The sequence below is a fragment of the Catharus ustulatus genome, chromosome 5 (assembly GCF_009819885.2).
Source record: "Catharus ustulatus isolate bCatUst1 chromosome 5, bCatUst1.pri.v2, whole genome shotgun sequence".
Lineage (NCBI taxonomy): Eukaryota > Metazoa > Chordata > Aves > Passeriformes > Turdidae > Catharus > Catharus ustulatus.
In genome coordinates, this window is record NC_046225.1 from 33390627 (window position 1) to 33404015 (window position 13389).

The following is a 13389-nucleotide window of genomic DNA, read 5'->3' on the forward strand; positions in this document are numbered from 1 at the left end:
TACAGAGCATAGTGAAAGACCTTAATTTATTCCCATTATCTTTTGTTCACTTCGATTTATGTACACTGGAGCTCAAATAATCAGTCCTTTTGCTTCTTAGGCTTCCAAGAATATATTTTTGTGAGTACTGTACAAGTCATCTTTCTGCAACCATCCCACATACAGTGTAATAGATCTCTACTTTTGGCGGCCCTGGTGTTTGATAATTTTTCAACAGAACTAGGGAAGGGGAGACTTTTTTCAAGTTGTGTATACTAAAAATATGGGCATGAGAGTGGACATGGAAGACAGTGCTTTACATTCATTCATTCATTCTCTTGGCATAATTCAAAATATATTAACAAGGTATGCAATGATAATAGCAGGATGGGATGTTTTTCAAGATGGGCAAGATGAATATAAAATTTCTTCCTTTTGAAATCTTCAAATTTTCAACAGCAAGACTGATCGGACTTCTTTCAGTGTTCTTTCTGACAATAATTATTACTGTTTTGTGTCACAGTCTCTTTTTCTAAGATTAAGACTAAGATCTATTGCGCATTACATTACAACTAGGTGGCATAAGAAACTCATGAAAATTCATGGCAAACTGAATTTCTCTAAACTCTGAGCTTGCTTAATAAGAAAAATAAGGAAATTTATTTCTACTATGAAGAAATGCTCAAAGGCATGATGCATTTCCTCCCTTAGAGTCAGCCGGTGAACTAGTCTTGTCAAAAACAACAGACATGAAATTCTAGAAATAAGGCAATTATATTTCTAAAGCATCGTAATGGGATCCCAACCACGTCTATCTGCACTTGAGACTCTCAGTACAACTACAGATATGCTGTCTGGAAACATAAATGGAGCTCCTCTATACATTATGAGAGAGATATTTAGCATATTTTCACTAAAACTAAGAGATACTTTCTTTTCTCAATAAACATGTACATATATATATCTTTATAAACACAGATACAAAAGCATTACAGACAAAATTTAATTGGATTTCTAATGGTGTTTGAGTGGAAGGAAATAGTATTACTGGAATGTAAAGGAGAGGGAGACACCTTTGTAACGTCCCAAAACTAACTAGTGCTACCAAACTTACCACATTTTTCTCTCCAGAACGATAGTTTCTTTTCTTCTCCTCTTCTGTACACACACTAGCTAGCCACCAACAATCAAAGAAAGTTTAAAGATAATAAATTTGTCTATTCTTCCTCTGCCTCTTTTGGCTCATGCCTACTTAGTTTGGTTAGCTGATGCTTTGATGGCACATCACAGTTGTTCAGAGCATGTAAGGTAGACCTGCTGGTTATCAAAACAAAAGGTTATCTGCCCTCACTCCTGATGTGCAATGAGTACAAACAAGTACTAACTCAGTCAGTGGTAGGAAAAATATGGGAAAATACTTTTCTCCTTGAAATTAATTACTGTTTACCTGAGACCAAAATTTATAGTATCTCTTCAAATGTCTGATCTGGAGGAAGTACGTCCTAAAGTATCTGCTGCCCGAAAGAGCATTAAAATGTGTGGAATTTTCTTTTCCAATAATGGGCAGACCATTTGGGTTGTCATATATAAAAATAACTCACCTAGGTAAGTATAGTTCCATCGTTTCTCAAATAAAATTATTTTGCTTTTAGGTTTTAGATAATTATATACATACTACTAGTAATTACCACTTTAGTTATTATTAAAAAGTAAAAAATAATGACTCACTATAGCTTTAAATTATTTGCCTTTACTTGTGTTCCTATGTGTCAACAAGTCAACCTATTGGTCAGAGCATGCTGTAGATAGTAGTACACCCCAGATAGTATGAGATGGTTCATGTTACAAAACTTAATTAATTTTTTTAGATGATATGCCTTTTTATTGCTTAGAATTGCCTTTATTTGGACAGTGTGTTTAGTTCTGGATGCTAATTTGGTGAGCCATGCATAGTGACTTCTGCTCCATCATTCAAAATTTTAGTTTACAGGTGACAAATGCATCTAGCTACAGAAAGCTTTGATTTTTCTGAAAGGGGCTGGTATTGCATGGTCAAAGGGAGTTGATTTCTAGCAAAGAGTAAATAGGACCCTTGAGCAATTAACTACACCAGCCGACTTAGTGAGTGGGGTTATTTCCCTTTTTTGCTGATTTTTTGCAATTCACACTCATAAATTGCTCCCCCAGTTGGTATATACTCCCAAGAATAATAAACTCAGGTTTTATGTTTGTTGCCTAACAGCCTTAAGAAACACATGCTGTGAATGAGTCTTTTTTTTTTGTTGACTGGAGATATTAAATTTAATAGACTGGGTTTTTCTACATCGCTACGAATTTGATGAATATGGTTAATTTTAAATCTTTCCCGTAACATGTTCACATATTACATCCCTATTTAAACAAAAAAAAGCAAGGTACTTGCAGGCCAGACATTTTACGGAAGACAAATTCAACAACTGATTACCATAAACTTGACCATAAAACTCTTGAAGAATACATTGGGAAAAAAGCATATTATTTGTCTACATAGTGGTTTTTTTCTTTTCTTTTTAGAAAAGGCACTCAGAATTAATAGCATTTCCCTTAAGCTCATTATTTGGTAAATGCAAATTGATTTTGTTCATTAAATCCCCCAAATCTATGGATTTAGCAGTGGACAAACTACTACAGGCTTTTTGCCAGACCAGTAATTTTCTTTTGGCATTTTGGCAATCTTGGCAATTTTATCTAGCATGTGAATATTAAAAAAAAACAAAAAACCAATCAACCAACCAACCAACCAACCAACCAACCAACCAACCAACCAACCAAAAAAACTTTACTAGGCCAGAATTGATGTCTATGTTTATTATATATATGCAGGCATTTATCAGGTTTTATTCTTTCAGTGTTCAATTAATTTCATACCCCCTTTTTATTCTGGTGTGTTTTCTTTAATACTTTCATTCTATTTTCTCTTGAGTTTCATATAGGACATGTGAAATGAAGCAAAGCAGGAAGCACCTCCTCGACCTATTTGTGAAAAATATTGACTTAAAATAGTTTGGGTTAGACAAGGCGAATCCAACACTAGCTTTCTGGTCCTATTTTCCTTTTTCCAGTCCTGATTTGCCTCCTAGTATGATACTTATCTCAATCCATGGTTTTATTTTTCTAGTTACTAGAGCATTAAAGTATCTAAATTTCAGTTTTGTTTGGACAGTACCTCTAGTACTTGCTAGTTTATGAAACGGTAACTTTTTTCCCCACAATACATATATGTTTCAAATACAGCAGAAATATTTAATGTTTTTCAAAGGCTAGATGCAAGGACTGCAGATTACTTCAGGGACACAATAGGAATTTGTCTACTCAGTTCAAGAAATATGATAATAACGGTACTTAGAGTCAATTTATTATTCAGCTATATTATTTATAATTTTCTTTTTAAATTGCATATGGCTGATTGTTAACTTACTTGTTAGTTAAGAATTCTGTAAGAAATTACAGTAATTTCACGATTATAAGCCGCACCATTTTGACTAAAATTTTGGTCCGAACCCACAGTGCGGCTTATAATCAGGTGCGGCTTATATATGGACAAAGAACAAAAAGTTGCTGTTTTAGTTTGGAGGACAGGTGTCTGCTGAGAAAGGCAGGAACTTCTCTTTGAAATGGAGAATGTAAACACCCTCTCTCCAAATTATTATAATTTGGAAATCAAGGGGTTTTCAGGCAAAAATATGGAAATTAGGAATAACAGTTCTTTTCTAGGGAAATCAAAGTAGAAATACAGTACTACAAAGAAACAAACTCCAAACCCCGACAAAGTCAGAGTACAACCTGACACCCCGTCAGGCAGGGTGTTGGTAGCAGTCCCATTCCATGGTGGCTGCATCCTCCTGCAGTGACAGATGTGGCTCAGTAGGAGCAGTGCTCCTGTACAAGGTGCAGTTTCCCTCTGGAGGTCCAGTGGTAATGTGGAGAAATCCAGTTTTCCTCTGGAGTCCAGTGGAGAAAGGGGCTACCTTAGTGTCCCAAAGCCTCTGTTTTTGTCTTGGTAAGAAATGTTGGGCTCTTCCCCCTGGCTGGAGCAACTTTCAATGGGATGCAGTAATTTTATCAGTCACACAGTGGGACTCAATGGGCCATTAGCAGACAATGACTCCCTGGAGGAAGGATGGGGTGTGAAAAGATAAAGAACAATGCCCTGCCTGGTTTCAATGGATGGCCCGTTAGCAGATTATCTACCATTGAGATAAGGATCACTGTCCCCACCCTCAACAGATGGTGATAGAACAGATACCTTTTATCACACTCTGTATTGTAACATGCGGCTTATAATCAGGTGCGGCTTATATATGGACAAAAAAACAAAAAGTTGCTGAAACCCAGAAGTGCGGCTTATACTCAGTGCGGCTTATAATCGTGAAATTACTGTAAACAAAATATTTTCCCTCTACAACATCCTTAGAAGAAGTCAAGTATTCTTTGATACAGAACACTAGATTCTTCCCAAGCATGTACAGAGCAAAGTCTAAAATCAATTCTAAAATCATCCTAAATTGCATGTTTTCACATTTAAAAGACTACCACTCACTACAATCAGAAGCTATATCCTTTTTAATGGTGATGCCTATTTTCACCTGTAATTTGAGAATTTTGCTAGAACAGAATGACAACAGTTAAGATCACATAATGAAGGCATTCCTATAGAAACTTAAACTTGGAATATCAGAATAAACTATGCATAATTGTTGGTAGAGCTGTTTTGAGACAAAATGGATCTGTGTCAGCTTGCAAAGAAACTTAGAAGTTGCAAACATACAAACTACTAATACACATTAATGCAGTACTCAGCTGAAAAAATCCTAGACTGCAGAATTATTCAATACCTAGAGGTGGAAATGTTACAGAAAAAAAAATGAAATTATAGATCACATTCTTACTCGTGTATTTTGAGAATATGAAACAGATTTTTCTCTCAGATCTTGGGGAGATCTCTGCTTTATGCCGGTGTTAAGTGTTGTCCTGCTCTCCTCAACCTCTTTCTCTGTACCATATGTCCTTCAAATCCAGCCAATCAGATTGTTCACTTCTGTTACATAATCTGTTCTTATGATGAACACCAAGACAACGCTACATTCACTACATTCAGATTAACTTACCGTATGTGGGTAATGATAAGGGTTGTAGCTGGAATGAAAAAGTCATCCACTCTGTCAAACTGCTTTCCCACTGGCTGAGTATGGATTGTGTGATGAGAAACACCCCCACTGGCTTGCGTTATCACCTGCATAAAATGACATCATTATAAACCTTAGAAGTACTTTTTAGAAATCAAATCTCAATCCAAATGAAGGAATACAGTATTGCCTCTATAGTCTCTCATATTGTCTTTTCCAAGTTAGCAACAAAAGGAATGCAAATAGCAGTGAATAAGCTGATCAGCATTACAGATCTCAGAGAAATATTACATACCTGACCACTTAGTCTTCATACTTATTTTTCTCCTCCCGCTTTTTTATTCACCCCTGGATCCATATTTATTCATTTACATTACTAAACCCCTTCATAGTCTGGTTTATGCTCTAATTAGGGACAAAAATATAATGAACAGCAACAGTTTGCTCAATAGAGGACATGCTGCTGTTTTCAGCTGCATTCCTTATCCTTCTATCAATTTGCCTTTGTTAGTTCTGACTAAGGGTCTTGAAAATAATCATTAACTTTTTTGGTGAGGTCAGTTGTCTGACCTTTTTTTCTGGTTACCTAAAATAATTTCTCTGTCCCTGCTGGGGTTATGGTAGTAGCGCTTAAAGAAAAATATGAAACACATTCCAATTACACAAAGATGCGACTTGTCTGTTATCATCTCACCTGCAAAGTTGGTGAATTTTTTTCCATGTCTCCCCAGCTCAGCACCCAGACTTGATCATGTGATTTATCATAGTGTAGTTTCACTGGAACAGGATCTGTACTCACTGCCTGAAATACAATAAAAAAAGAAAACCTTTGTTTCCGTCACATTTTCAGAGGAAACATAATATACATGCTAGAATTAATATGTTGAGCAGGTATACATTTTGAGATATTTTCAGCCTGTATTTAAGAATTATGTTGTCAGTTCTTGAAGTAGCCCTCTTACTAATTCAGAGTTACTGAATTGCTGAAAATGTGTTTTTTATTCATTATGTACTCTAACACTTGGTATCAAAACTACACTATACTGAAGCCTTTAAGAAATGGGAAACAAAGGTTTTAAATCAAGTACAAAATTACTTATCTTCCTTCCCTGCCACCACTCTCACTTTACATGCTTTGGTTGAAAAACTGCACCAATTACTGAAAAATGGTTAAAAAGGGAAGAGTATTCTCAAGTCACATACTGAAATTAACGGAAGATGTTACTGCAAAAAATCAACATGATGTTGTTGCACCCACAGCTTCTTATCTGTTAAAATGTGTATATTTTGTTGAAGTAGGAAGGATTGTTTTCATATATTTTCCAATTACAGTTGCTACTTTTCATAGACCTGTGATCAGACCCAAAGTGTTTTCCCTGCAACCTTAAGCACTGTCTCTTGAGATCATGAATCATTTAGACAGTCGAGCTCTAAACTTCCTTTGTTTATGAAATCTGAAGGATTCAGAGGTATGAAATGGGAGGACAATGTATTTGATTAAGAGATTTTATGCACAGGCTAAACAACTGGGGGGATTACTTTTTTGTTTTCATCATTAGAGAAGAAAAAAATAGGTGGAAATTGTTTTTTAGTCTTACCATTATGGAACTGTAAAGCACAACTTGTTTATCAGTGTATCAAGGAGAGTACCAGCTGGCTAATTAAGTGAACCTAATTTAAACTAATGATGTAGATCCTCAAGATAATGCACTAATGACTGGCTGAGTCTGCTGATGATATTTAACTGTACTCCTGAGGTGTTGCAAGCGACCACTTCATCTAAGCAGGATTCGTTTTTCCTTTTGAAAATGGAAAATGCAGCCAGGTTGCTCACTGACTTATTTAAAATCACAAGTTACCCCTTGAAAAAGGTCATTTGTGTTTGATGACTTCTTTCTGCTACACACTAGAAAACAAGTTGTTTAAAATAATACTTGAACTGTTGTACAGCTAATTTGTCAAGGCATGTCAAATTTCCTTTTGGCTAACCGAGACAAAGGTCTGACCCATACATGTTCTGTCAGAGGACTGCCAGCTGCATTCAGGGCTGGGGTCATGGCACAGCCAGGAGGAGCAGAAGGAATTGCCTGCAGGGTCAGGTAAAAGCAATACAGCTCCCTAGAGGAAAGCCAACAGCAAAAAGAGTTGAGCATCTCGGAAGCAGACTTTCACAGCTGTTTCTCGCTGACCAGGCTGATCTGCCAAGCAGCACAGTGAGGACTGAAGGGCAATGACTGTTTACTTCAGCCTCTAAGTCATCCCACTTAGTGGTGTGCTGCTATACAGTACGGCACAATTCTTGCTTTCAAGAATTTAGAAATGAAAGCAAATGCTTCTCTTGACTTTAGAATGAGAATTACCTAGATAAGTCAAAAAGTCTGCTGATATATATACAGTAATTTCACGAATACAAGCCGCACTGAGTATAAGCTGCATCTCTGGGTGTTGGCAAATATTTCGTTCTTTGTCCATGAATAAGCCGCACCTGAGTATAAGCCACTCTGTCGTTTGCAGCGAGGACCCGTGTGCAACAAAGTTGCCAATTAGTAACAGAACCGCGGCAGGGTGGGGTTTACTGGCTTGGCCCGGGCTGTGCAGGCTCAGCCTGCTTGGGGCTGCCGATGGGGCCAGGTGGCCGAGCCCGGTGCTGCCGCTCGACAGGGCCGCTCGGGGCTGGCCACCGCCTCTGGGCTTGCTCGCCCTGGCCCGACGCTGCCCCGTGGTGGCAGGCAGGGAAGGAGCACCCCCCGCTCCCGTGGCGGCGGAGGCGGGAAGGGACGGAGCACCCCACCTCCTCCCCGAGCCACGGTGATGGCAGCACGGGCCCCCACCTTCCCCCCGGGCCGCGGCGATGGCAGCATGGGGCCCTTGCCTCCTCCCCGAGCCATGGCAATGGCGGCATGGGGCCCCTGCCACCTCCCCGAGCTGCAGAAATGGTGGCACAGGGCCCCCGCCTTCCCCCCGGCCCGCGGCAATGGCGGCACAGGGCCCCCGCCGCCTCCCTGAGCCGCGGCAATGGCAACACAGGACCCCCCCGTCTCTCCCCCGGGCTGTGGCAGAGGAGGGAAGGAGAGAGCTCTCCCTCCTCTCTCTCCACCTCCCGTGTTGCCTGCAGGGAGCCAGGCTCCACCTGCGGCGCAACAGAGTAACAATTTGTAACAATCACGAAATGCTGGCTTTTACTGACAGGTGCTCGGCTCGGAACCCTGGCTGGCACTTCTGAGGTTGTAAATGTCAGAAAATTATTCACATATAAGCCACTCCTGAGTATAAGCCGCATTTCCGGTTTGGGAGTAAAATCTTAGTAAAAATGGTGCGGCTTGTATTCGTGAAATTACTGTATATATCTCTAAAGATACAACATCCATGTTTCCAATACATTTCAATTTAGTCTGGTATAGAATCCTCGAAAGTACTTATTTTGATAAATATACCTGTCATAAAAAATAAATCATCCTCAAATCTAGTTATCACAAATGTGAACACCTTTTACATTAACTTTCACAGTAGAAAGGAATAACATATATAGTAGTACTTCAGAGAAAACATTGTAATAAGCAAAACCTAATAAACATTATTTTTACACAGAAAACAGCATCACTGCATGACTTAAAGTTCTTTCAAATAAATTTTTAATTTTCTTTAGGGTTTTTACACAGGGATTGAAGTATCATTAGAGTGTTCTTGCTTTCAAAATATGAAACTATCTCTACATTTGCTCCCACTAGCCTATGTGCTTTATTGGCAAGGTGGTTTCTTATTTAAGATGTAGACTAGAAATAGTTACATGCATATGTACATGTACAGAAATTAAATCCTCTGTATGCAAAAAGGCAGTCTAACAAGAAAAATGCTTTAATTTCTGAACAGCTGAGTTTCAATTCTCAAAAAATTATTTAAATCTTTGTTTTACTCCATGCTAGGCAGTACTCTAAGTAATGAAAATACAGTGGTTTGGAAAACTGAATTCTTTTCTCTGCCTCCTGTTCGTAAAAGTTATTGTAAGTGCATATCATATGAATAGAGCAACACTTAATGGTCAGAATATTCTTCACGCTTGTAAAAAATAGAGCTAGAAAATAAAAGCTTATTTTCAAAATACAAGAAGACAGAGCCATGCATAAGAAATGCAAAACAAAGTATCTCTTGACTTGTCACTAACTTCCAAATTAGCCTTTTTCAATTCTAAAATTCATCTGTGAATCCACAGCTGTTTTACTTTTTACAGTTTTATATTATATGTAAAAGATTGTATAAGTTTTATGCCTTCATTATTTATTTGCTTTGTTTGCAACTACTGTGACTTTTTGTTGTTTGTTTAGTTAGTTGGTTTTGTTGTTGTTGTTGTTGTTTGGTTTGGTTTTGGTTGTTTTTTAAGTCTATTTTGAATAATAGCATGGGTAAGCTGGACATGGAGCAAGTCCCCTTATACTTTTCCCATGTATTTGGCTAAGCGTATCCAAGGAAACAACATTCAGATCAAATAGTAGAAATTCTACTTAGGTGTTCAAAAGTTACAGTAACACATCTGGCTTAATTTATTTATCTGGTTAAACTGTTATTCCTTCCTTTTATTGTCTTTCCAAAAATCTTTGTTAAATACTGTGAAATGGAAAAATAATTTATTATGATTACTTGAACCCCTAGAACCATCAAAACCAAGACTTCCATTCCTGCAAAAGTTTTCCACAGCTGGGGCAAATTTAGTTCTATACCTTCATGGTTCATAATCTGGATGTTATTAAATTAGTGGAAAAGCAATGTTATTCTATCCCTCAAAAAAATTCCATTGAAAGTGATTTTTCCCCCCAGAATAACATGAAAACTTCTGGAGTATCCTTGTTTTAGTTCAATATAATGGCTAAGTAGCACAGACTTAGTGCACAAAGCTCTTTGCTGCACTTAGGGATTCTGTATGTCTGCTTTTTAGCTCATTACAGAAACTTGAATATTTTTGTGATAGAACAATTTAACCCCATTCAAAAACTGCACAATTGCTTTACATATTTATGGGGAAGGGCTGAACTTTGAATTAGTGGTTAATTTACTAAATTTTACTTTTGATTAACATACATCTTTGCAGTAAGTACCTCTGCCCATTTCATAACAGTAAAGTGATATATATTTATACACACACATTTAAAAAATAACGAATGCTACTAAAGACAAATTAGAAGAGCCTACCACTGAACGCATTTCATAAAATCTAAATTAAAAGTTATTTTCAGTGAGCTCAAGAAGAATCATGTGCTATGGACACTGAAGTCCAAATGCTAATAAATGTAATTACATTGATATTTCATCCCTCCTGTGGAGAAAAATAACCTGGCACCTGAATGTCAGTCAGACACCATGGAAAATATTGCTAGATATTCCAGTCCTTCAAATTTGTGGACTGTGTTGAGACTATAGGTTTTCAGTCTGCCTTCCTTAAGTAATACATCAAACCGGTTGTAAAAAACCTATTGTTTGCAGAAAATAAAAATTTTATTACCCACTCAGTTTATCCCTATTTTAATATGCAAAGGTAAATTTAAGTAAAAAACCACCACCTTCTTATAATTAACTTCTTGAATGAAACATTTTATAAGTCTCTGCCACCATTTGGATAGTTCAAGTTTTGAGGAAGCCATGTCTGAGTCAGCTGAGGCAGAATTCAGAAAGCAGATGTTTCAAGTATGCAAAAGTATTAAAATTATTTTTGAAATTAATGCAATTTTATAAATGCAATTTTGTTATTTATTTTAAAATTTTATATGCATCTACACAGTACATATATATACTTATATCATGCAATAGTTTGAGCTGGAAGTGACCTTTGAAAGTCATTTAGTCCAAAACCTCTGTAGTGAGTAGGGACATCTTCAACTAGATCAGTTTGCCCAGAGCCCCATCTAAACTGACTGAAAGTTTCCAGGGATGGAGCTTCTACCACCTCTTAGGGCAATCTGTGACAATCTTTCACAAACCTCATTGTAAACAATGTCTTCATTATATCTAGTCTGCATCTACCATCATCTAGTTTTAAACCATTACCTCTTGTCCTGTTGCTACTGTCCCTATTAATATATCTGTCTCCAACTTCAGTATTCTGTCTCCCTGGAGCCTAATATTTAGTCTGTACTTTAAATATTTTCATACACTTATCTGTAAAAAAAGCAAAAAGAATGAAAAGCTCTATTTAAGCGGTTTATTTTATTAACAATTCAGTTAGGTTTCTAATTAAAAAAAAATCCATGTTTTATTTAGAAGAACATCTGTCTCCTATAAATATGATGATACTAGAAGCACTGCCTTGTACCTTGTTGCATTGGGTTTGCATGACAAGCTTTTGGCAACAGTGGGGAACTATATGGGTGGTTTCTGTAAGAAGCTTCCAGACACTACTCCCATGTCCAACAGCACTTGTGCCAGCTGATGCCAACACAGACCTGCTGCTGATATTGGCCAATATCTAGTCAATCAGTGGTAGGGTAGAATCTCTGGGATAACATAGCTGAGATGCATAAAAGTGTTATCATGGAGAAGTGTTTGCAACCAGATGAGACAGGAGTGAGAATATGTCAGAGGAACAGCTCTGCAGATGCCCAGGTCAGTGGAGGAGGGGCAGTAGATGCTTGAGGTGAGTCAGTAGAGATTCCCTTACAGCCCGTGGTGAAGAACACAGTGAATCAAGTGTGCCCCTGCAGCCCATGGAGGTCTAGGGTAGAGCAGAGAAGAGATACACCTGCAGCCCCTGGAGGACCCCACACTGGAGCAGGTAAATGCCTGAAGGAGGCTCTGAATCCATGGGAAGCCTATACTGGAGCAGTTTCCTGGCAGGGCCCATCATCTTGTGAAGAGGCACCCACACGCAGGACTTGTGGCTTTATAGGGAACCCAAACTGGAGCAATCCACTCCTGAAGGACTGTGTCCCACGGAAAGAGACCCACACTGGACCGGTTTGCGAAGAACTGAAACCTATGGGAAAGACTCACACTGGAGAAGTTCATGGAGGACTGTTTCCCATGAGAATGGCCCCACGAGGCAGCAGGGAAAAGACTACTCTGAGTAAGAAGCAGCAGCAGAAATAATGTGACAAACTGACAAATTGACCCCCCATTCCTCATCACCCTCACTGCTGGTGAGGTAGGAGGCAGAGTCAGGAAAAAATCTAAGCCCAGGAAGGAGAGAACAGGGGGACAGATGTTTAGGATTTGTTATACTATCTATTATCCTACTTAGATTTTGGTACTGAAATAAGCTGAATTTATTTTCAAAGTCAAGTCTGTTTTGACTGTGACAGTCATTGGAAAGTGATCTTTCCCTTCCCTTATCTGAATCCACGAATCTTTTTTCCCCCATCCAGCTGGGTAGAGAAGTGATAGAGTGGCTTTGGTGGGTATCTGGCCTCCAGTCATGGTCAACACACCACACCTGGTTTTGCTCAAACTCTATGACTGTCTTAATCACTGTAGCATAGCATTGACTTCTCTCTTTTACTTATTTTCACTAAGCAGAGCATCTCCAGCATCCCAGAGACCAAGAAGTTTCTTTGTAGTACTATGTTTCTATTTTAATTTCCCTAGTAAAGAACTGTTATTCCTAATTCCCATATCTTTGCTGGAGAGCCCCTTGATTTCAAAATTACAATAATTTGGAGGGAGAGGGTTACATTCTCCATTTCAAAGAGAAGTTCCTGCTTTTCTCAGCAGACACCTGTCCTCCAAACTAAAAGAGCAACTTTTCATTCTTTGTCCATATATAAGCCGCACTTGATTATAAGCCACACTTTGGGTTCGGACCAAAATTTTAGTCAAAATGGTGCGGCTTATAATTGTGAAATTACTGTACTTGAATAGTATTTATAAGAGCTATTTTCATGTTATTATCCACACAACTGTCTATGGAGAAGAACAGTTGCTAAACAGAAACTGTTGCTAAATGTTAAATGTAGGTGAGCTTTTTTCCAAATAAGGTGTTTACTCTCAAGATAACTGTATTTCTATTTCTGAAATATGAAGGAAAGTCTTAAATTCTTTTGTCAAAATTAAATAGTAACATAAAATGATCAATACCTGTACAACTTTCTGAGACTGTACATCAACAATGAGAACTCGGTCAAGTGTGGGCTGAGTCACGTATATGAACTTGTCTTTTACATTAACAGCAGTTGCCCAAATACACCGCTGGACAGGATCACCATCTGCTTTGGGACAAACTTCATCCTACAATTCAATAGAAACAGGAAAAGTGTAAGAATCA

The 13389-nt window shown here is 38.1% G+C and overlaps 1 protein-coding gene across 2 annotated transcripts in view; it reads right to left on the reverse strand.

Moving 5' to 3' along the window:
- FSTL5 (follistatin like 5) overlaps nt 1–13389 on the reverse strand; it is a 316275-nt gene that overhangs the window by 23671 nt on the left and 279215 nt on the right. For both annotated transcript variants that reach the window (XM_033060226.2, XM_033060225.2), the window contains 3 exons: nt 13203–13352; nt 5839–5946; nt 5127–5251 (listed from right to left, as the gene is read on the reverse strand). In XM_033060226.2, coding sequence (XP_032916117.1) covers nt 5127–5251; nt 5839–5946; nt 13203–13352 — 383 coding nt within the window. The remainder of the gene's footprint in view (nt 1–5126; nt 5252–5838; nt 5947–13202; nt 13353–13389) is intronic.